The sequence below is a fragment of the Lacerta agilis genome, chromosome 4 (assembly GCF_009819535.1).
Source record: "Lacerta agilis isolate rLacAgi1 chromosome 4, rLacAgi1.pri, whole genome shotgun sequence".
Lineage (NCBI taxonomy): Eukaryota > Metazoa > Chordata > Lepidosauria > Squamata > Lacertidae > Lacerta > Lacerta agilis.
The window spans coordinates 45,153,194-45,178,243 of NC_046315.1; the positions used below are offsets into that span (position 1 = coordinate 45,153,194).

A 25,050-nucleotide genomic window follows, 5' to 3' on the forward strand; every position below is an offset into this window, starting at 1 on the left:
TATAAAGCTTTCTTACTTGGAGAAGATGTGCAAATCAATTTTATAAAATGAGTTTTCCTTGTGAATAGGAGGTAATTTCTCAGGTATGTCTAGAAATCTTTCCAGAACTATTGGGCTTTCTTTGTAGATAACATCATTTTGTGTTTTTCATTTTTTATTTTTTGTCCTGATCTTCTCTAAGGTTCTAGGATAACATCTTTTCCAAAGAGTTTCTCAATGCAAAGTTCAGCCTAGTGAGTTGGAATAAAGAGAGCAGATCTGTTCATTTTCTAGAAAAGCAGACACTACAAAATTATATGCATCTGACACATTTTGATTATTATATGCCAAGGTCAGTAGTTTGGATTAAATACATGAATAAAGCAAAGATAGTGTGCAATGCTTTTCCAAATTTTCAAATAGGAAAGTAAGCTATTTTTGGATTTTAATCTACTTAATTTTTTGCACTACATCTCAATTCACAGAATTATCAGTGGTAGTAAATAAACTTTAAAAAGAAAGTAATTATGATGTTGGAATACATTGCTGTACAGTTACCAATTACCAGCAATAAAAGATGCCATCAGATTTTAAATCAAAGGAAAACATTTAATTAAATGTGAATGTAGTGATAGCACTATTACAGTGCTTATAAAGTGAGCCCTAAAAAAATACTTAGCTTGAAGAAGGGAAGAAAGAAAGATTATTTTAGAAGAAAGCCTAACAGCAGCGTGTTTGTCTCAGTGGTTGATGTAGTGGGTGCACAAGCCTTAATGTAACTAAACTTGTGTGGTTTCAATTTCTATAGATCTTTTTGATCCCCCACAGCTGCATTGTTTTCAGCATATGCTGAACAGACCTCTTGGCATTATAGAATACTGGAACCTGATAATATATATTTATTGTTTGACCTAAAGCAAATATTTTATTTATTTTTTAGATACAAAACTCTAAAAGATGCGCCATGGAAAGTTTACTTTGATTTGTTCCCTAAAATAGCCCCCCCCCCCACTTGAATGATTAGAGTCGAAAGGCATATTCCTTAACAATTCACTCTTTTTGTGTGTTTTTCCCCCCTCAGCACTGGTTTACTGAACTTCCTCCTGTCTTAACCTTTGAGCTTTCAAGATTTGAATTCAACCAGGCTTTGGGAAGACCAGAGAAGATACACAACAAATTAGAATTCCCTCAAGTTCTATACCTAGACAGGTACAGAAGCTTGTGTAATAGTATATTGCAAAAGATAACGGACAATAATTATAACGTGTAGATAGTAGCAGCCAATTATCTGACATGTTAACTTTTTAGTTTCTACACAGTGAAAAGTTTTTACAGCTCCCCATGTGGAAATGATAGAAGTCAATCCTATGCATGTTTTGTCAGAACTAAATCCTATTGTGTCCAATGGAGCTTCCCGCAGATAATTTTCCATAGGGTTACACTATATATGTGAACCAAAGCCACTGCTTTGAGACTTTTGTAAGTGCAGGAGTTGAATATATTAAATAAACGCAGCTGAATATCAGCTGTATAATAAAATGCACTTCCAGAATCAGCGAGGTGGAAACATTTATATTGTTTTCTTTTCCTCAGAGTGAGCTTTAACTCATATTTTGTTCTCAAATGGCATTTAATGTTTTTATAACAGGTTTTTTAATGGCAGTAATATATTTCTTCATCTGCAAATAGATGAATATTGTAAATATGCTGCCATTAATACAAATATTTCCATCCTCCATCTGCTGTGGCTTCTAATTACATTGCTTGTACTGTTAATATCATTCTTGGACTCGAATTCATAAAACTTTCTGATTCACTTCAGTGCAAGCTGTGTGCCTCAGGGGAACAAATAGATTCAAGGTACAGGAAGCTGATGCTCGAGATAGAGGTTGGTGATACAAAATTGTGGCATCTGGCTTGCCTAACAGACTTCACTACACTCAGAGTGCGTCTCAGGGCAAGACTCAGCATCACACAAGCAGACACAGTGGGACTTCCCCTCCCTTTCTACCCCCTTTAGACCTTGCCTTCCCCAAATCTTCCCCAGAGGGTTGGGACACATTCCAGAAAATATTTGCAAAGGGCATCAGAGAAGGGGGAGAGACAGGGAAAGACCCATTATTTCCACTGGCCTCGAGGCTCACCCAGAATGTGCATGTCAGAAATAGTTGTGATATCTTCTTCAGATAAGGTATAGTAGATGATGACAAGTGCATGATGGTTCTGAGCCTATTGTCTACTCTGCATCTCTCTACACTTGGTAGAATTAAGCAGTATCGTTGGCTATCTTGAACCTTCAGGATAAAATAGAATGGTAGATCATAGCACAATTCTCTGCATAGGTGCTTGGAAATAAGCCACAAAGAGTACAAGAAGGTTTACTCCCAGGTCAGTGTGAATAGGATTGCAGCTTGTGGTAACATTCCTAATGCCAGGGGAAGGAGGGACCTTCCTAAAGTTTTTAAAAATTTGCTTTCCGATAACAGTTCTAGACAAAACAAAATAGAAAATTCTTTCCAGTAGCACCTTAGAGACCAACTGAGTTTGTTCTTGGTATGAGCTTTCGTGTGCATGCACACGAAAGCTCATACCAAGAACAAACTCAGTTGGTCTCTAAGGTGCTACTGGAAAGAATTTTCTATTTTGTTTCGACTATGGCAGACCAGCACGGCTACCCACCTGTAACTAGTTCTAGACAATTAAGTTAGAATCTGACAATGGAAAATAGTTTAGAAATATATACTGTATCTGTATGTGTACATAACTTTTTCCCATGATCAGTAGCCAGTTGATGTATTCACCTGTTTTTCATGCAACAAGAAAACAGTCTTGAATCTCTTTCTATGAAAGTCTGCAATATCAAAATATTGTTAAATTATTACAAGAAAGTGTTCAGATGCTATGTGCTCCTGTTACAGAAATGTAAAACTGAGAAATTTGTCCTCTGTTGACAGATATATGCACAAAAACAGAGAAATTACACGAATAAAGCGGGAAGAAATAAAAAGACTTAAAGAATACCTCACAATATTGCAGCAGAGACTAGAACGGTAATATGTTTTTTTAAATTCTGATATTAATAGTCATGATAAATTTCAGATGTACAAATTCGAACCTGTTTTGCCCTTATATTATTATTTCCCCAGAATTTCTTTCATTTTGCCTTTATTCTACTTTTTTTCTAGAGTCATAAGAAATAGGTAAAGTGGTCTTTTATTGAAATTGGTTTTTCCCCATAGTAGTGAAACCACAGGAAACTGCATTATACCAAGTCAGATCACTGTCCAATCTGTCTCAACATTCTGTAGGATGCATAGGTATTTGTGTGCACTGACTTCCAAGTGTTCCAGGCCTATTGCAACCATGGTAGACAGAAGAGTTTGCTGGCATAAAAATAAGCCAGAATTACTCTCAAATCACTATATACACTTGGTGGCCGGACAGCACACAATCACCCAAATTAGACTCGTGCATGGCAGAGAGCCTAAAAGCTCTTTTCGCACCGGGGTTTTCCCTCACAGAAGGAGTTTTGAACCTCTCCATCCTGTGTGTGGCATAAGGCCCGCTTGGCCCGCCAGCTCCAGAAAGGTACTAATAGTCACAAAACGGCGATTCTGGGGTCATTCTAGCTATATGCAATTTCAGCTTTACGCACAGTGCGCAGAACCTAACCCTGTGCAAGCTGCAAGTCATCCATAGCAGATGAAATAACTTAAAACTTTTTCCTACAATCACACGTGTCAGTGTAGAATATGAGTAAACAAACAAACCCCTGTATTGCAAAATGTGAGTCAGCAGTGACTACATAATTGCATGAACTCTGTTCCAGAGTATTTTTCATTTTCATGTATATTATATCTATTCGAAAAAAGATTGGTTAGTGAAGAAATTACATATCTTTCTACTAACAAGTGTTGAACTAATTCGCTGATGAAGAATTCAGCGAAACAGTACTTGTTACCTGGAAACACTGTTCAGAGTTGGACATTAGTATTGGACATTTGCTGATTATACAAAGCTTCACAGCTTGTTCTCCACCGGGTAAAGTCTGGCACCGTGATTCATTTAAGGACTTTCAGGGACTTTAGTTTGTTAGTTTTGAATGATTCCATAAAGTTTTTCATAGTGTAGAATATGAAGCATGTGTTTTGGAGATAATTTGAGCATGTAATGAGGGTATTAATATGTTTTGGCAGATATTTAAGCTACGGTTCCGGTCCTAAGAGATTTCCCCTGGTAGATGTCTTACAGTATGCTCTGGAGTTTGCATCAAGTAAGCCAGTTTGTACGTCTCCTATTGAGGACCTTAATGCTAGTGCTCTCCCTAGTGGTACTTTGTCAACACAGGCAATACCAAGGTAAAAAATAAAAAAGGATCATATGTGTTCACTCTTTCTAATTATGATTTGCTTAGTTGCAGTTAATTAATCAATTAATGACCAAATAACTATTTTAAAAAAATACTTGAAATTATTTATTTATGCTCCTGCATTTAAATTTTACCTCTCATCTGTCATGAAACCAGTGTAGTTCCCATTCAGTCACCTATCCAGGCACTGACCAGACCCAAACCTGCTTAGCTTCTGCAGGTGATGCTGACTGTTTTAGACCTTGTATGGAGCCATTTGGGAAAATGCTCTGTGGTTTGCACAGCTTTGTATCACAAAGCCATTTAAGATACCTAGAATCTCACTTTAAGCAACTTAATTGTGTACAAATGAGGTGGTTTTACACTGCTTTTGTTATTTGCCTTGTATCTTGCTTGGCAGGGGGTTGGACTGGATGGCCCTTGTGGTCTCTTCCAACTATATGATTCTATGATCTTTTCTTAAATGCTATCTAAGAAAAATGTATTTATTAACATGTATTCCAGAAAATAGTTCATTAGTGAAAAATAAAAGATATTTGCACAATCGATGAGATTTGATATCAAAAGCTCTGAAGACTAGGAGTGGTCCCAAGTCCCACATACTACTTACTCTAGAGGAGTTGATGTGGGAGGTGGTAGTCTGCTTTATAGGCATAATTGGGGGTATTGGAGAACAAAATGTATAAGTTCTTGTGTTCATACCACCAGATTTCTGTCAGATGCAAGGCCCTTTCCACCTGGCCTAGGGAGCAGGGCCCACACTCACCAGCCCTACTATGTTAAATATGTATTCTGTAGTTGACCTCCTTTGTAATGTTTTATTTTGAAATCTTTAAGATAATATTTTAGTTTTCTGTTATGTTGCTTTGACTGTATACTCTACTTTCTTCAGATTGTTTTATCTATGTATTATTGATTTAATATGCTGTAAACCGCTTTGATATTTTTCTTTAAAATATAAAGCGGTATATAATTATTATTTTTTAAAATAATAATAAGACATTGTGTTCTGTGAGGGACATCTTTTAAAGATGGCTTGGAACTGCATTAATTTCAGAACCCAAAGGCCTTTTTGTCTGTGTAGTATCTTTTGAGATAATACATTGATTCAGTTGCTTAGATTGAATGTTTCATATTTTGCAACAAATGTAGCACAACAGAACAACAGGGGCCTTCTACAGATACACAAAATCCATCACCTGCACAGCGGTCGGTAATACACAAGCCATTCACACAATCTCGGATTCCACAAGACCTGCCAATGCACCCAGCACCAAGACACATAACTGAAGAGGAGCTTTCAGTCTTTGAGGGATGTTTACATCGTTGGAGGACGGAAGTAGAAAATGACACTAGAGGTACAGGCTGGGAAGTTTGGCCAAGGCCAAGGGCTTACCATGGTCTTCACTCTTTTCTGGAGCTTAGACGATGCCTTATCCAAAGCACTTGCTTTAGAGAAGCTCAGGTTGGCAGGCCAGAGCCATTGCTCTCCTCTGTCTAGCTTAGAGCATGACAGGGGCTTGAGCTTAAGCCCCATAGTCTAGTTGATGCTCAGTATTATATTGAATGTGACATTCCACTCCTCCCGTCTCTGAAAGGGGATAGAGTTGGCAAGTGTCATTTGGGTTGCTTGCCAAGGCAGGCAAAATTTGCTGGCAGTAGCTGTAACATCCAGCAATTTTCTGTTTTTTTCTTCTGACTTGGTACTTGGCAAAGTATAGGTAGTTTTGATTACATGGAAGCAATTTTTATGTTTAAGCTATGCAGTCTCTCCTGCACAATTGGGGAAGGCAAGCAGTCAGTAAATGGTTGTCAGGTAAACCACTGTCCATCTAAGTCTTATGGGTGATCTGTAAAGCTCTAACCAGTAGATCTCATTTTTATATGTGGGATGTTTGACGTTGTTGGGAGATTTGTGCAAAGCTCTCAAGAGGGAGAGAATATATTTCATGGTCAGTACCTGAATGAATTAAAATTTCTTTTAAAATGCAGGAGGAAGTGATGATTCATAATTATTTGGCATGTAAATGCTTCTCTGGGACTCCTACAGAAGGAAGGATGGAATATTAATTTTAGTAGTAGTAGTAGTAGTAGTAGTAGTAGTAGCCAGTAGTGGAATAATTGTGTTTATCTGTAGAAATGTGAATTTTAATATTGGAGGGAATAACTTCATTTTCCTTTCATCTTAGATTTGCAAGAAAGCATAGCTAGAATACAGCGGACAATTGAGTTAATGTACACTGACAAATCAATGGTGCAGGTAAGTATCATTTCCATATGAAAGAGAATCTGTTACCATAATATAGCAATAATACTGACCAATTGTGTATTTTATGAGAGTTTACATCAGGTTCTCAGCCACCTTTGCACTATATAACATTTTGGAGGTCCAGGGTCTCAAGGAGGTTGGACTGGTCTCGACCAGAGCCAGGGCCTTTTTGGCCCTGGCCACAGTCTGGTGGAACACTCTGTTGCAAGAGACCAGGGCCCTGCGGGACTTCACATCTTTCCACGGGGCCTGCAAGACAGAGCTGTTCCGCCAGGCTTTTGGTCGGGGCTCAGTCTGACCCCTCTCCTTTTACAAGACCCTACATATAAGTGGCATATAAGTGGCCTCTCTAACTCTTCTCACCGGCTCATACAAATAGCTGAGCCTGGTGAGTACTTAAGGTTCCCAACCCCTAGAGTTATAGTTATAATTTGCGGGTAGCCATCTGATCTTATTTAATCCGATTTTAAGCTGTATTTCAATCGATTGCTGAATTTTATGTCTTAATGTATTATATATATTTTCATGTTAGCCGCCCGGTTCTGGCCGGGGAGGGCGGGATATAAATAAAATTTTATTACTATTATTATTATTATTATTATTATTCAAAGTTTTTTTCTAAGGTTTTTACCAATTTCTACAATCCCAGATATGAAAATGCCTAGACAAGTTGTATCCATTCATGCTTTTTCATTATTAGACAGGACCTACTCTCTTATGATCGGTTAACATGAAAAGTTGTACAGTGGTACCCCGTGTTACGTATGCGATCCGTTCCTGGTCGCGGTACGTAATGCGGGCATGCGTATCACGAACGCACGGGGGGGGGGGGGAACCCGGAAGAAGCACGATTTGAGTGCTTTTGCACATCTGGGGATTGCGCACGCTCCGGAAACACTTCCAGGTTGCGGGCATTCACAACTCGAACGTCCGCAACATGGGGGGGTGCATAACCCGGGGTACACTGTATACATAAGCCTGAGACTTGAAACTTTTCTCGGTTGAGCATACAGCCTGCATCCTGGAGCCATATGTAAACTGGTCTAGCCATTAAAGATGCATTGAACAGGAACTGTATTTCACACAGCCCTTTTGCTTTGTAGTCTAAATTGCTTCTTCACCCTTGTTTTAGGTAGATCACAACAGTTGTCTTGAAGCGGAAGATCAGCAATCTGTTTCAGTTCCTTTGAATCACTGTCATGCCCATTCTTTTTCTTTACTTTCCCCTTGAAATTGGCTATTTTAGATACAGAAAGCATAACAGGGAGAACTTGAGACCTACAAAGCTTGCAATTTGTGGAGGTGGGGAGCAAGTTAATGCATTCACACATTTTAGTTGACCCATGTTAAACAACCTTTCAGTTGAGCGTAACTGCAGCTCAAACTCGAACAACTTGCTTTCCTGTAACATACATACTTTATCATTTATATACTCAAATGCAGAATTTTAAAGTGATGGTGTGGGGCTGCTGTCCTATGCATACTTAACTACTTGAGTAGCTGTGAATGTGGAAACGTTTCTGTTAAACTGTGACAAAGTTCAGAACCACACTGGAAGAAACTAGCTACTCATATTTCCTTTACTCCAGAGCAGGTAGAACTGTGCAGGTAAAGCTGGATGCCAAGTACTTTATGGAATTGATGCGAAGAAACAATTTTTACACGAGCATTGTTTTTCTGTTTGATAAGCCTCTGATTAAATCCTTATTCCTGTCTGTTTTTTATTCTTCATCCTTTTTGCTAATTATTGTGACCTAACTTCCCTATTTCCTGTTGATTTTATGTTACTTAGGTTCCGTATCGGTTACATGCAGTATTAGTTCATGAAGGACAGGCTAATGCAGGACACTACTGGGCATATATCTATGACAGTTACCAAAGGAGGTGGATGAAGTACAATGATATTTCTGTTACAAAGTCTACGTGGGAAGAGCTTGAACGTGACTCATTTGGTGGATACCGGAACGCAAGTGCTTACTGCTTAATGTATATCAATGATAAAGAACCATTTTTGATACAAGGTAATATTATGGTGATATGAAATGCAGAATTTGAGTTTTGTTGAATATGTTTAATGTCTCAGTGACTTTAGTTGTTCCTTACACCCAAGGAGGTGTGACACCCCCCAATACATTCTGCTTTGCAAATTGGACACATAAATGTAATTAGTTGGCTGGGTTGGAATTTCTCTTCTTGAGTTTTAACAGGCCTACTATAAAGTAAATACCAAAGGAAGTGGTAAGCGATTTTTAGTGGTGGGTGAGGAGGGGTGTTGGAAACTTCCCACATCCATCTGCAGTTCTCTTCCCCTTTCCCACCACTTCTATCTACGTGACCAGCAAATAAACCTAAGAACCATCAGCTGGGATAAAAGTAGCTGGAGAAAATAAGTTTTTAAACAAAGAGCCAAAACTTGTTTTACTAAAGATCCTGAGCTAACTCCTTTGTGAAACTGATTGAAATACTTGGTTTTAAATGTTTTGTAAAAGAATTTGTGCATGCTTTCATGGTTTTATTTGGTGCATGAAACACATCATATGCTATTACAGAGGAATTCAACAAGGAAACAGGGCTTATGGTTGTTGGAATGGATACGTTACCTCCTGATCTAAGAGATTATGTCAAAGAAGACAATAAGCGTTTTGAAAAAGAGCTGGAAGATTGGGATGCACAGATTGCTGTGAAAGCACAACAGGACAAAACATTAACATCCCCAACACCCGGGGTGCCTATGCCTTCCACTACCCCAGGTCAGTAAAGAAAGCAGCTTCTGTAATGCTTTCTCTTCTGTTAGGGGGTTAAATTATTGATTATTCAAGACCTGCAAAGGGACTACAGCTCATAAGCAACCAGCAACTCCCCAAACCTGTAGATGGAAAGAAAGCAGATACATCAGTTGGACTATGAGCAAACAGACAAATATAGATAAAGGCACTTAATTATTTAGCAAGAAAAATTAACAAATACCCTTCTCACACACCTTAAGGAGCTTAAAAACCTCTCACAAGGTTGGTAAATTAAAAAGCTAATTTAAATTTACACTTCCCTTTCTCCTCCCAGCAAGTAGAATCAGAGAGTGAGAGCATACATAAACCTGTTAAACAAAGAATATCCAGTGCAAGAGTCCTAAACAGTTCTAGAAGTGTCCTCATTTATCCAGATGTATTGCTGCTATTTATCGCCTCTTCTCAGTAGCTGCTTAAGCTTCTGTTGTGAGAGGTAAACATCATGCTGATAACATTAATGTAGGATATTATTCCTTTTTGTTTTTGTCAAGTTTGCAATACAGTTAATCATACAATTAGTATTGGCCCATTGAAAGCAGTAAACTTAACCTAATCAGAAAGGAGTGGACTTAAGTAACATTGTACCTAATTGTAACATTGTAACGTTGTGATATATTGTGTATGTATTTATAACACAAAATATTTACCTCGCCCCTCCCCTTCCCACCACTCAAGGAGAAGAACCTGAATATTTGGAACAACCCTCAAGGACTGATGTCTCAAAGCAATTGAAAGAAGATTCTGTACGAGCAATCACAAAAGCATTCACTGAACAAGAGGATAAGAATCCTGAAGCTATTATGCATTTGGTAAGAAAGGCAAAATATGTGCCTCCTTTATATGCAAAAGATTTATACCTGACTTTGGTAAACTGAAACAAAATAGGAAATTCTTTCCAGTAGCACCTTAGAGACCAACTGAGTTTGTTCTTGGTATGAGCTTTCGTGTGCATGCACACTTCTTGGTAAACTGCTTAGAGGGTTTTTTTTACAATCAAGTCGTAGAGAAACTTTGTTAAATAAGACTGTACTCCTGTACCCATTTGTCTGACAATTAGGATTTAGCTAAAGGTCTTTGTGTTCACTTTTCTGTCCAAAAAGTTTCAGTGTTGTGATACATTGTGCATAAGTCCATCCCTTATATGTTCTGTGTTGAAAGAGTATTCCATTTCAGGAGATGAGTGCTTTATCTGCAGAAGCCTATGCAAACTACTTTTCCAGAAGGAAACATGTGATATCAGGGGAAACTGTTACGCATTAATAACTTTAAGTGTCATCAAAATATTTCTTCCACTTACTGGAAAAACAAGAAATTGCCTTATGTATCCAAGTTTCACCCTAATTTTATTTGACTTGCGGTATAATTCATTACTTTTTAACAGAACACTTTCTTGCTTAGCAGTAAACCAATTATTTCACTGTTACACTTTTCATGCTCTCATACTTTAAGTGTATTTACAATTTACTGAGGGCATAGCAGTTTACAATTTCTTATGATCAAGAACGTGGGTAGGCAAACTAAGGCCCCGGGGCTAGATCCGACCCAATCGCCTTCCAAATCTGGCCCATGGACGGTCTGGGAATCAGTGTGTTTTTACATGAATGGAATGCATCTCTGGGTTATTTGTGGGGCATAGGAATTCGTTCATTTCCCCCCCCCCCCCTCAAAAAAAATATAGTCTGGCTCCCCACAAGGTCTGAGGGACAGTAGACTGGCCCACTGCTGAAAAAGTTTGCTGACCCCTGATCAAGAAGCTTCTGAGACAGTGAAAAATACTGTTGTTTCGACTGACAAATTTCTGACATTTTCCTAGTCAAGCATCCACCTCTGAACATCCATTTAAAATGATATCTCCAGTCCAAAAGGAATGTCATTTTGATGTTTCAGAACTTAAGAGGTGGCCGTTTTAACTTACGGTACACCAATCTAAGGTCAATCTTGACAGCTCCTGCAGCCTCGCTGCTTGCTACATTATACACCAAGGCAACTTGTTTTTAATAAGTATATGCTTGTCCTGCTACAGACCATGAGTGACTTGAAACGTAAATGTTTTTATGCAGACATTAATTTTGTGTTTGGAGAAAATGTGTGTAGCTGTTTGTAAAGTGCAGCCTGCATTCATTTTGCTGCAAATAGGCAGCCAGAAATAAACACACTTGTTGTACTCCACGAGTGACAGTTGTATATACTTTTTAATGCCCTCGCCCCTCATTTGAAGGCTACCTTTGTAATAAGAAAAACAGTGTATAATCAAACTGTTTAAACTTTCTACATGTATTGGGTATTAATCCCTGGGCTATAATTCAGTTTAGATTTTAGATTTTGTTCCATGAACTCAGTGGGAATTTAATTGACCAAAGTTTATGGGGAATAGAATAAGATGCAATATGCCCATATGGGGAAATCGGGCCCAAATCTTCATGCATCTTTTGTTGCAAGCTTACAACTTGAATTAGGGCTTTCTCGCCATTCTGTTTGAATTGGGTGTGGCTGTGCGGGTGCTAAACCAGCTCTTCGAGACAGTAATGGGCTGGATGAGGGCCATTAAACTGTGATTGAATCCCTACAAAATGACGGCACTGTTAGGGGGGCAGTTCCCATGTCTGGGAAGTGGGGAGAAATCCTGAATCCAGTATAGCACCCCATTTATGGAACTCCTTACCTGTAGAGATGTGATAAGTGTCAACAGTTGATCAGTTTCAGTGCCCTCTTAAAACACACCTTTTTCCCAGATGCTTTAAGACACCCTGAAACCCTTTCACCCAATAATTTCTATTTTTTTACGCTTACATGGTGTTTGACTTGTTTTATCCTCGGCTATATTTTGTATTCTGCTTACAGTTGTGTATTATGTGGGTTTTAATTACAATTGTTAAATTGCTTTTACTGTACGTTTTGCTGTGTAAAAAACTCTAGGGATTTTATGAAAAGCAGTATATAAATAATTATTTTTTATAAATTACCTCACCTGATTGTTTCCAGGCTAAGAGAGAAAGCATTGAAATCTAAAGTTACCGAATAATAAGGCTGTCCATGTAAATGAGCGTAAAGTATATGTAACCTACTGTGTTGGCCTTAACTTTTAGTTTTAAACTGTTTACTTGCAATTATAAGAGCAGTGATTTAAAAAATATATATATATTTAAAAAGGAAAGATTTTGCTAGTATTCTCAGAGCAATCTAAAGCCTGTCATGTTTTCATTTCCCCCCTCACAGAATTCTGATAGTGCCCCAGATCCAACAGCTTCTAAACAGAAAGTTGTAGAGGTGCCGATTCCTGATGTAGGGACTTATGTGATTGAGTCAGAGGAGGGAGGTTATGACGATGAGGTACCACCTTCACCGTAATCACATATTTCTGCACCTTTCATGTGCTGCAGACAGCGCCTGATGAGTGGTCTTTGGCATGCTTGCACATGGTTGCACTTACCCAAGTCTCAGCTGATTTCACTGCAATTTGTCAAATCATCGAGAATTGATAAATGCTGCTTTTCTCTTGTTTTTGCACGGTGTGAAATAGATAAATTTGACGAAGATCGTTTGTTCTGAGCGTTTTTAAGCATCATGTTTAGATTCTTCATAGTAACTGAAGACAAAGAAAAGTAATCTTGGTGGCAGACCTGTGGCCCTCCAGATGCCACAAGACTACATCTCTCATCCCCGATCATGGACCATGCTGGCTGGGGATGATGGGAGTTGGAGTCCAGCCACATCCAGTGGGCCACAGGTTAGCCATCACTGCTTTGATTTTTATAAAAGGGATGCCCTGATCGGAAGTGCCCTATGAGTTTAAGCTGATCTTACTGTGAATAATTTATTGGGAATTTACTTAGCACTGTACACATGTTAAAAAGAATACAGTTGCTGCTTGTGGGCCTACAATCTAAAAGACATGGCACAAAGGAAAAGGAGAAGGGTAGGAAAGCAAATGCATTCAGGTCCCAGTTCTTAAATGTTGTGCAGTGTTTTTAATGAGCAGTTCAAATGGAAAGAGTTCAGGGAGAGAAACTAAAGTGGGAGCTGGTCTTGGCAGAGCTGATGCAGTAGCCCTGCAGTTCCCATTGAAAGGCCTAGAAACCAGTCCTCACTGTTTTATATGCCACAGTTTAAATGATGGGTATATTCCGTGACATGACCCCAGGGCATCCATAGAGGCACCAGGCAAGAACAGGCCCTGGCAGGAGGCAGCCACATTCTGGGCAGCCACCACCTGGTTGGTGTTTTGTTTTTTTGTTTTTTGCCTTTTGGATCCATAGAGCTACTAGTCAGCAGGGTGGCAAGTAGTCATTTTAGATCCAAAGATTATAGCAGAAGTTCTCTGATGTGCCCATGTAGGTATGTGTTTTCAGAGTGCAGTCTTCCCTTTAATGTAACTGGGCCCAGGGGAGAATGTGTGGATTCAAATGTGGATCCCTATACACATTGTCTATGTGAACTGCATTACTTGCAGAAGAACATCTATATGCATGTTCCATTGAAAACTATGTACAGTGGTACCCCGCAAGACGAATGCCTCGCACAACGAAAAACTCGCAAAACGAAAGGGTTTTGCGAGTTTTTAGTTGACTCGCGAGACGAATTCGTCTATGGCGGTTTTTCGCAAGACGAATTCGTCTGGCGAGGTACCACTGTGAGCTGCCGGAGCCGCGTTTTAAGGCTGCAGCGAGCGCTGCAGCTTTAAAACGCGGCATCGCGCCATAGCTAAAAAGGCTTACCTTTTGGCTCCGGTGTGTGGGGGGGTGTTTTCCGCGTCGCGTCCGCCATTTTGGATCGACTCAGACATGCGCAGTCGATCCAAAATGGCGGGCGCGACGCGGAAAACACCCCCCCACACACCGGAGCCAAAAGGTAAGCCCTCCCGACCGGCACGGCACTGCGTTTTAAGGCTCCAGCGAGCGCTGCAGCTTTAAAACGCGGCGTCGCGCCGCAGCTAAAAAGGCTTACCTTTTGGCTCCGGTGTGGGGGGGTGTTTTCCGCGTCGCGCCCGCCATTTTGGATCGACTGCGCATGTCTGAGTCGATCCAAAATGGCGGACACGATGCGGAAAACACCCCCCCCCCCACACCGGAGCCAAAAGGTAAGCCCTCCCGACCGGCACGGCACTGCGTTTTAAGGCTCCAGCGAGCGCTGCAGCTTTAAAACGCGGCGTCGCGCCGCAGCTAAAAAGGCTTACCTTTTGGCTCCGGTGTGTGGGGGGGGGTGTTTTCCGCGTCGCGCCCGCCATTTTGGATCGACTGCGCATGTCTGATCCACATCCCTATCAAAAATATTGGCAAGGGAGAAATAATGGTGTAGATAGGTGCCTTTATGTCTTACTAGTGGAGATACGGTAACTGGCTGCTTCCTTGTGTTGGAGACTAGATTCTGAACTAGGCAGCTCTGATCCAGGGGATTTTTGCTGTGTTCTTACGATATACTTAGATTTTCACCCAATTAAAAAAAACTTAGTTGATTAGTCACATGGATTTTAATTGATCAATCATAAGTTAGAAAATGAATAAACAAATGGTAAAAGCATCCATTATTTTTAAGATAGCATGTGTTACAGCAGGTTGCAACATAATTTAATGTTCAAATATTGCAACCTGAGAACATGGAGCTGAAACTTGATATTATTACAAATAGGATTGCAAATTCTCCAAAAGTGAATACCTGTATATATTTGGGCACAGTTGTGTGTGATTTCTACTGTATAATTGCCAATAATAAAAATTAATATGTGGGATATCAATAGTCCTTGACAAAGAAATAACAGTGGGGAAGAGAGCAGTATTAAACATATATAGCATTCTGTGCTTTTAGTCTACTGCTTTAGCATAGGGCCTGAAGTCTCTTTAGAAAAGACCTCCAAGTGCCACCCCCCTCCAGGAATACAGCACATTGGCCCCACTAAGGCAGCCATGCAGATTATACAGGCCCCTTCCAAAGCCACATGCCTCACAGAAATGATTGCAATACTGGTTTGACTTGAAAAAAATAACTTGTGACATACAATGATCTTCGCATGAAATACGTGTGTTCATGCCTTGGAAGCACTTGATAAATCTGTAACAAAGGACAGTTTTTTCTTTCCATTCATCTGTGAAAATGTGGATTTACAGAAAATAACATCTCCTCTCCCTTTCCCTTCTTGACTGCAAGCCTCTGCTGTTGCAGTCCCTTCCATGAACGGAAAGAAACCCTGCTGTTGGCATTATGTATTCCCAGTTTGAAAATATGAATGATTTTTAGAGGGATTTCCCATTTTGCTTCTATCACATGCTTCTAATAGCCATGTTCTGATTGCCTTTAGTTCTATAATGGAAGGCATGCATATTAAAAATATCTGCACAAATAAGTATTAATTTTATTATTAACTTTACAGCAAAAGAAACCCTCCCTCAGCAACTATGATGCAACACAGACTACAGCTATAATGTCCTATAATGCACCAAAAAATAGAGAGACTCTAGATTATCATATACAATAAAAGAAAAATAGCACAATATCATAAATCAAACCAGCCAAAAGATTTTATGTGCTGTAGGAAGTCTGCTGTTCATATGTGTAATAAAACAGTACAATTCTGCCATAAATTTGTCTGTGGCATTTTTAGTTTCTTTTTTACCCTTTGCCATTTTTAGCTTATCTTCAAATGTTTCATTTAAAGCAGTCTGCCACACCTTTTGGTATCATGCTGTCAGAATTGTCTTTTATAGGCATTGGATGCTAATTTCACAGAACTCTGCAAAGTTGAAATGCCAAAATACAGAGACTTTGTTGCATTCCCACCGTAGGAAGGCTCCCTTAACTTTGTGTCCCTCCCAGTACCATATATAAGAATTATGTCATTATGTTTAACTGAAAATAGACTGCTTTGTACCTTACTGGAGAAGCTAGAATCTCTTACATCAACTCAGTCTGCTAAAGCTCATCTTTAAGAGACTAAGTCTGCATGTACATGAAGCTTTGAGCTCTTTTTTCCTCTTAAATGCCATAAGTATTTCTTATTAATCTAGCGTTACTAGTTATATATTTACTACCTTGGAAATGGACAAGAATGTTGTGAATGCCACAGATACAACTCTGAAATGCTTGCCATTGCAATGGGTGCATGCAGTTGCATGAGTATGTAAAGGCACATACTGAGTTGCGTTGTTCACACTTTTCTTCATTCAAAATATAAATGTTAAATCTCCTATAACAGGTCATGCTGACCCCGAACATGCAAGGTATTATCATGGCTATAGGTAAAGCCACGAATGTTTATGACAGGTGTGGGCCAGAAGCAGGGTTCTTTAAGGTACACCTAACACTTTCAACTTTCCTTTTTTCTTACTGTCTTTGAATTCTAATTAAAAGTTGTACTTTTCCTGGAGTTTTCATTTATTTCTACATTTAACTGTGTTCTCTCGAAAGAAAAAGCTAAGGATTAACACAGCATCATCCAATATTTTTGAGGGAATTCTTAATAATAAATTGAACCAATAAAGCTAATAAAAGTGTAACATACCAGTGCTACAGTTGGCAACCCCTACTTAAGGAATACCTTCAGTAGACTTTGCTCCAGTTTTGTGCACATACTAAGATTTATTACTTAAGTGCTGTTTATTTCAGTTGGTATTTTAAAAGTAAAAGTAGGCTTGGTGGTTGCCATACTAGTCTAGTAACCTCTTTGCAAGGAATAATGCATAGTTAGCACATCAGTGCTACCTTAACCATGTGAAACAATTACAGCAACTAAGTTATGCTGTTCATAACAGGGCATGGCTGTATGCCATGCTCCCTGCCTAGCTTCTTCCTCCTCTCTTTTGAAGAAGACATACTTTGATTTTCCAATTCAGCACTTACTAACTGATATAAATAATGTTTCTGATCCTCATGTTTTCTTTCTAGACAACACCATGCTTTACTGACAAATGGGTCAAAGATCTAAACTTTATTGCTTGGAGGCAGGTCATGATTTTCTTGTGGTGTATTGGTAGATTGCCAGCTTTCCTGATATCAGGGGAAAGTAATGATCTGTATTTTGTTACTTAAGACGTGCAATAATTAAAGGGGAAGGACAACTAACTAATAGAAGTTGGCAATATCATGGCAAAATCAGTATTTTTGTGCTATGACTTTATAACTTGTCAGAATTTAAATTGCATTTGTTTTTAAGGAACCAAGATCCCAGGAATGATCTTAAGTACATTCCAAGATAAGTTAACTTAAGGAAGTTGTTCATAGATGGAAAGCTTCCCGACTGATGCCTGTGAACTCAAAAAGTTTCTTTGGAAGGTTTGAGTAGGACTCTGGAACAGTGTGAAATCAGACATGGAGAGCTGCTAGAAGAGAGGAGAAACTTTTCTTCCACAACATTGCAAAATTTAACACCCTAGAATCCAATTCATGCACTTTGTTTTAGAGATGCTCTACCATAGAAGCTACAAAGTAGAGCAGACTTCCCAAACCTTGTGCTTGCCATATGTTTTGGGCTACAAGTCTGATCAGCAGTGGTAGTTGTAGTACAAAACCATCAGGGGGCACTGCATTGGAGAAGGCTAAGAAGTCAGTGAACAGCCTCAATTTAAATTGCTTTCTCTTTTGTATGTATCCTATATTTTTACTGAGTTCAGGCTCATATTTGACCTAAAGTATATTAAAGGGGATGCACTAAACATTGCACACTTGCTGTTGAAATACAGCTGTAAGATGGAAATATAGCTTAGAGGAGGATAGTATTTTTCCATATTGCCTTTTCCCTGCTGTGTTTTCAATAAGATGTTGCCAACCTTGCTTGGATTCCAAGTCTCCGATTATCTGCAGGCCTAATAGATGTGTGTATGTATTTTGTGTTTATACTTTCAAAAATCATGTAATATATAGATATCTCAAAGCTATAACGTTCCATTCACTTTTGAAATCTTTTAGAGGCCAGAACTGATACTTGTTTTGAAAGTGTGCTTTTATTACAAGAATTAAATTGCATGTGAATTTCAGATGTTACTTTATTTGATTAATAAGGACTTTCGCTTGTTGTTGTATCTGTTTGGTTCTCCCATGTGGTAGCTTGTGAAAGAGATATTTTTAGATGGAGCAGTGTTGGAGCTCTAAGCAGTGTGATGAGTAAACAGCGTCAGCCAGATAAACTGCATACTCTGTTATTGCAGTAGCATTCTGAGTTCTGTGGATCACATGTCGTAAGAAAATACAGAAATTGTGATATGCCCTGTTTATAAGCAGTAGTCTTCTTCAAAAGAATTCTTTTGAAGAATTTAATATTTTTAAAAATATCGCGAATGTATGACATTATTATCAAAGTGCTCTTGAATATTTTCTGCCCAGAGTTAATGCTGCCATTGCCCTTAAATACCATGAAAATAGAGCCTTGTGTTAATGTATAACTATAGAGTGAGTTTTGTTGTTGATGGTTAATACAAGGAGGGGTGGGGAAATAGCATGTATCCTAAGCCAGGCCTGTTAATTTTGAATGGGTCTACTCCAAGTAGCATTAAGTTTGATAGAGCCCTTTCATCTGATGTCTTGCCACTTAAAATATTTTCTGTTTTCCTTTAGAAGCTGAATGTTTGCTTGATACTTACTGCAGCAGCACTTTTGCCATATTGCTGAAATGATGTTTTAAAGTTTTATTTCTGTTTTCATCCAGGATAAAGTGTCATTGGAAAAGAGAATCATGGCTTTGGAATTAAATATTCCTGTTTCTTATTAGTGATGCCGATATTTAAATTGTATAGAGCTTTTAACGTAGTTTAAATTTTTCATTTTAAAAAAACTGCCCTGTTAAAAATGGCTGTCATTTTTTTTATGTTTAGGCAATAAAATTGGAATACGCACGATTACTCAAACTTGCCCAACAAGAAACGTCACCTGAGTGTGATTACCGTTTGCATCATGCAATTGTATACTTCATCCAAAACCAGGCTCCAAACAAAATAATTGAGAGAACGTTGCTGGAACAGTTTGCAGATCACAATTTGAGTTTTGATGAAAGGTAATGTATGCATGTGTGTCTGGTCCAACATACTTCAAGCAAAGCTTCTGTAGAATGTTGGGGTTGTTTTTTTTAAAGGAAATAAGGTGTAAATTATTTAGCTTTCTTTCTGCAAATGCAGTTAAGCAGAATGAGTGCTTTTCAAAAAAAACCCTCCCGGTTCTATGAGAAAATACTACATATGTAGCAAAAGTGTTATAGCTCCACCTTGTGACACTTAGAGATAGTTGCTGGCATACACTTGAGCAAAACATGTCTGCACCGTAATCAACAGAAGAAACCAGAGAAAAGTACATGCTGTATATGTTATAATTTAAATGCATTCTAAGGCTGGCTTTGTCTAGTGCAGCAAGTAACACTGCAACATGAAGGCTTCTAAAATGAGAGATTAATAACAAACTGAAGAATTTAAAAAGTGCCCAAAAAAATGAAACCAAAGATGAGTCCTGTGACCCTGCCATTTTTGTAGCAGCACTTTCAGGCAATGCATTAGGCTAGTTCATAAAGCCAAGCCGCCTAAAATAAATCAGCCAGTCCTAATTGAAGTCACAGAAATAATATCTAGTATGTCTCATACCTGAGAAGACATGCAAGATCCAGGTTAAAATACTATCTTCCAAGGAAGCCTGCTCTGAAGAAGAAATAGAAGTGCTATGCCTTTTTAATTTTTTTTAAAAAATGGCAGCCTTACCAAACCTCCCATCTTTCTGCCCATTCTGCATGAACACAGAAACAGTCCCAATTCAGTTTGCAACTGATACAAGAGGGTGTTTTGCAACACATACTCACATGCACCCCAACCCTGAGAGGGCAGGCCCTCGTAAAGTAGGTGTCTGGACAGTGGCAGTTCCCTCTTTTTGTCTGGAACAAAAGGTCACATTCCTGCTCCGAAATGGCTGCAAAACAGGATTTAGAAAGTCAGTAACAACCTTTTCCTTTTTAAAGGTGCCGTAACATAATGAAAGTGGCCCGAGCCAAAATTGAAATGATAAAGCCAAATGAAGTAAAAATGGAAGATTATGAGGTTAGTCTTGTCAGAAACATTTCCTCTTACTCATCCTAAGGTAAAATGAATTTATTTGTGTTTGTTTTAATGTAAGTCCTAAAAAAACAGCAGGTGACAAGTATTGAGCTCAAAAGCTAAGAATTTTCAGGGAAGTGTGGCCTTCTAGTCTGGATTTTAAATGGACTTGCAAGCAGTTTGCATGTAATAGGCAGTGACTGCGCAGAAATGGGGGGGGGGGAGTCAGAAAATTAGTCAGCAGGCAGAGTGCATTGTTCTTAATGACATGTTGAATCTCCATATCCAGAGTTACTCAAGATTTTCTCATTGGCATGGCCATCTAAAGGAGGCAAAAAAGTATTTTGAACTCATAATTTGACAGCACTGAAATTGTATGTTTAGTATTTCAACATAAAAAACTTATGCACACATATATTTATTTTTACATGCAGTGGTGGCACCAAGAGTACAGAAACTTCAGAGATACAACTGTGTACCTCATGGTGGGATTGGAATGTTTCCAGAACAAGAAGTAAGGGAATCTACCTCTTAAAATCTACAAAGAAAGTACTGCAGTGCATTTGCAATTGAATGGTTATATAGGGCACCATATACAGTTGAAAAGCAGTAAATTATACAGATGTGTAAGGATGACTGGGCATGGAAATTCTTTTGTCGGTTGTGCAATCTGTACAATATGCCCACCTCCCCAAAATATTGTTAGTGACATTAAAGTATCTATCTGTAACCCTTAAGGTCCTTAAGGTATTGTGGTCCTGAGCCTTTTAAAGGTCAAAACCAGCACTTTGAATTGGGCCCAGAAGTGTAGCCAGGCCAGGATTGCTGTTATATATACACTTGAACCATCTTGCTCCAGTGAGCAACCAGGTCTGCACTAGATTTGAATTTGATTTTTATTTGAGACTTTATTTTTAAGCTGCTTTGAGTGCCTCTTGGCTCTCACATAAAGCAAGATAAAAGTATTATAAATGCATATGCATTCTGCAATTAGCAGAATTGTCTGCATGGAGGCATTTCCATAACAGGAATAAATTGTTTCTATATTAAGCTGGTTTATCTGTGGCGTAGCTGCTACTGCTTTAACAGAACCATAGGATTGGGCTGGCCCCACTAAATATTTTCTTGCAATGTAGGCAATCTAAATATTTACTGTTCGAGACAGGATTTGATACAATATGTTTTTGAATTTAGATACAATATTGTGTGCCATTAAGATACCATTTCAAGAATCAGATTAAAATGCCTTTCTAGTGCCTTTTTAAAATAATAATAATAATAATAATAATAATAATAATTCATTTTATTGTAGTTTTAAGAATGCCTTGCTGTACCTTCTCTGTGCTTACCATAAGAACAAAGAACTCTTAGCAAAAGGCTTAAACAGAGGTCATGATGAAGAACTGATATCCCATTATAGAAGAGAATGTTTACTAGTAAGTGGAATCCAATTGAATGCCTTTCTAGCAATGCCATTGTTATTTCTTCACTATTCAGTTAGTGTACAATGTTTTATTTTTTGAGGAAAAACTGCAGATTACTTTTTTAAACATGTTGTCCTAATCAGTTTCATTATTATATTTAGTTTCAGGTCTGTGGCTAAGGACTGTTCTGTGCTTTTAGTTATTCTTATGCATCATACTTTAGCATACATTAATGTGTATCCTGTGCAGCTTGTTTCATATGACAAGTGGGTGACATTTGCAGTGGTGAGCAACCTTGGTGCCATATGGCTTAGCAAAACCAGTTGTATCATGGAACGGATGTAAATTGTTTATTTTGTGATTCTGGAAAAAGACTCCCAGAATGCAAATTGAAGTACCAAGGATTTAAAATAACTAGGTTCTAGGAGCTGTTCCAATAAATGATATGTGATAGAAGTTGCATATGGTTCACATGAATATTTGATGGAATAGGGCTCTGTGATTGAAACTGCACAAACATCATTGTTAGCTTATATTAAAAACATTGTTTCACATGTTCTAACACATAGGTAACCTCACTAGAAGTAACTAGACTAACAGGAAAATACCACTGCATAAATCAGCAGTTACATGACATTTTAGAGATTACGCCATGCAAAAGTATTTTATTATACAGTGGTGCCCCGCTAGACGAATGCCTCGCTAGACGAAAAACTCGCTAGACGAAGACATTCGTCTAGCGGAAGGCAGCCCCGCAAGATGAAAAAGTCTATAGGGCTGCCTCACAAGATGAAAATTTTTCATCTTTTTTTTTGTCTAGCGAAAGCGCGGCTTGCATTGCCGCTTCGCTAGACGAAAAACCCGCTAGACGAAAATTTTCGCAGGACGAATTATTTTCGTTGAGCGGGGCACCACTGTATAGGTTGCCCCTGGTTCTCAAATGCTTGGACTAGTAGCTTGGAGCTATTACACAATATGAACACTAACAGTTTGATTTTTCTCTTTATGGTATACATAGAAATTAAATGAGTGTGCTGCAGCACAGTTTGAATCTGGAGATGACCGAGAAGTGAATAAAGGACTGGAAATTATGAATGATCTTATTGTCCCATGTTTGCCTTTGTTACTGGTGGATGAAACAGAGGAAAAGGATATTGTTGCTGTAGAAGATATGAGAAATCGATGGTGTTCATACCTTGGACAAGAAATGGAACGTATGTTATTTACAATTGTACTTTTATACATATACAGCAATAAGGTGTGTTACTAGGAACTCTGAGTAAGTTTGTTTCCGCATATCAGTTATAATCTAAGTAAGGTGCATCTCAACTTTAGATTGGTAGGGTATGCCTGCATTGTTAAAGTTGGAAGAATTATATTGGAAGAGTAAACAAAATAAAAAAGTTGGACGAAAGGAAAGACAAGTTCAGCTCTGTTAGATTGTGATCAGTTTATTAATCTTTAAACACATTTTGAGATGCATAGTTCAGAAATCTGCAAGATAGAGCCTCCTTTACTATAAAAGCAATGCACCTTCTTCATAGATTTTAATCACTGCCCTCAGACCCAGAGTTGCTTCTCTTGGGTATAGTTACACTGGCTACATTTGAGCCTGTTCTTCGTCCAAGTTCTTTCAGTACTGTAGCCCAGAGCTTAAAAAAAATAAAATCAAAAATTCTGTGTAACATTTATGAATTATTACTAAGGGCTGGGTGTGAGTGATGCAATCGCATGTTTCTTTCTCTCACAGTATCCTTCTATTCAGCATGATTCTGATTGCAGTTGAAAGACTCAGTTTGCCCCTTCTTGTTACACAAGCCCCCAAATTAAGCAGTAAGACCTTTAAGCTGCAGTCACTGAGAATTTATGCCAGACAAGTTTAATTTCAGTCCTGTTTGAAATACTCATATAGCAACAACTTGAAACCGTGGAGAGTCCTAAAGTTCCATTGAGCCGCTTTTCTTGCTCCTGTTTAAGAGTAAAAATGTGGTTAAGAAAATAGCTAAGGGCTAAGAGAGTGCATGCTTCCTTTCCTTCTTAAGTGGGACCATGAGAAGGAAAGGAAATCTTTAAATAGAGAAATTTGCATGCAAAGGTAACTTGCAATGTAAGTCACTTGGCCAGTTACAAACAGATAAATATAAATATATACATCTTCTTTACAGCCAACCTGCAAGAAAAGCTGACAGACTTCCTGCCAAAATTGCTAGATTGTTCTACAGAAATTAAAGGTTTCAATGACCCACCAAAGTTACCTTCATATTCCACCCATGAACTGTGTGAACGATTTGCCCGAATCATGTCATCACTCAGTCGAACTCCAGCTGACGGAAGATAAACTCTGAAGACCCTCCTTAAGCACACTGTATAAACTATTTTTAGTTATTTAACCCTTGCCTTCCTGTCACAGGGTTTGCTTGTTGCTGCTATAGTTTTTAACTTTTCCATTTTAATAAATCACAAGGAAAGAAAGAGGACTGTACAGACATTAGCCAGACTGCAGGCAATAAAGCTGAGAATCGCATGGCACTCAGTTTTTGTTATCAGCAAGAACTCATACAACGTTACAAGTCTGATTTATTACGGCAAATCTGCTTTTTGCCATCTACCTGTTACAGTATTACTTTGCTTATGTCTTAAGATCCTTCACTTCATCAACAACAGCTTTCTGTTCAGTCTGGGCCATTCTGTGACTGCATCAATTTTAAAGTGACCATTGTAAAATACATGGTACCTGGTAGCTTGTAAATTACATCAAAGAATAAAAAAAGTTTTATTTATGGCTACTTTAGTTGCAAATGAACTGTATGTTTGTGAATCATAGAGGTCTATTTTACATGAACAGTAAGGCTTAGTGAACTACTGTGGAGAGAGGAGAGTAGGTATTGGCATGTTTTTATGTATACTTTGGGGACTTGGAGTATGTCAGCATGCTGAAAGCTTCCCTGGGCTCTTGTGCTTCTTCATCTGTTACTTATAGTGTTTATCGGCTCCTGCAATTTTCTGACATCATACATGCCATTTGGCATTTATTGCTGTAGAATGAAGCACCTGATGTTTATTTTGAGACTACATATATGACCCATATAGACAATGCAGAAACTATGCAGACTAATAGACTAGGATAATGCTAATTGATCAGGCGGAGTGTTCTGACCTGTAGATGTTTCTGAAGTCTATGCTTCTTTGCTCAGTTTTTGACAGATATCTTGCATCCTGGCCCACA

General features: G+C 38.5%; 1 protein-coding gene across 4 annotated transcripts in view; it reads left to right on the plus strand.

Annotated features, from left to right (window-relative positions):
* The window catches only part of USP25 (ubiquitin specific peptidase 25), a 69,735-nt gene extending 45,125 nt beyond the window's left edge, over positions 1-24,610 (plus strand). Inside the window, exons 11-26 of one of the 4 annotated variants that reach the window (XM_033146851.1) lie at positions 1,061-1,188; positions 2,934-3,029; positions 4,176-4,337; positions 5,501-5,706; positions 6,538-6,608; positions 8,410-8,638; positions 9,167-9,367; positions 10,079-10,212; positions 12,620-12,733; positions 16,590-16,685; positions 19,201-19,379; positions 20,325-20,403; positions 20,835-20,914; positions 21,713-21,836; positions 22,843-23,038; positions 23,990-24,610. In XM_033146851.1, the coding sequence (XP_033002742.1) occupies positions 1,061-1,188; positions 2,934-3,029; positions 4,176-4,337; positions 5,501-5,706; positions 6,538-6,608; positions 8,410-8,638; positions 9,167-9,367; positions 10,079-10,212; positions 12,620-12,733; positions 16,590-16,685; positions 19,201-19,379; positions 20,325-20,403; positions 20,835-20,914; positions 21,713-21,836; positions 22,843-23,038; positions 23,990-24,162 (2,268 nt within the window). In that variant the 3' untranslated portion in view covers positions 24,163-24,610. The remainder of the gene's footprint in view (positions 1-1,060; positions 1,189-2,933; positions 3,030-4,175; positions 4,338-5,500; positions 5,707-6,537; positions 6,609-8,409; positions 8,639-9,166; positions 9,368-10,078; positions 10,213-12,619; positions 12,734-16,589; positions 16,686-19,200; positions 19,380-20,324; positions 20,404-20,834; positions 20,915-21,712; positions 21,837-22,842; positions 23,039-23,989) is intronic. The other 3 variants (XM_033146852.1, XM_033146853.1, XM_033146854.1) reach the window with 3 other exon arrangements.
* The last annotated feature ends 440 nt before the right edge of the window (positions 24,611-25,050 follow it).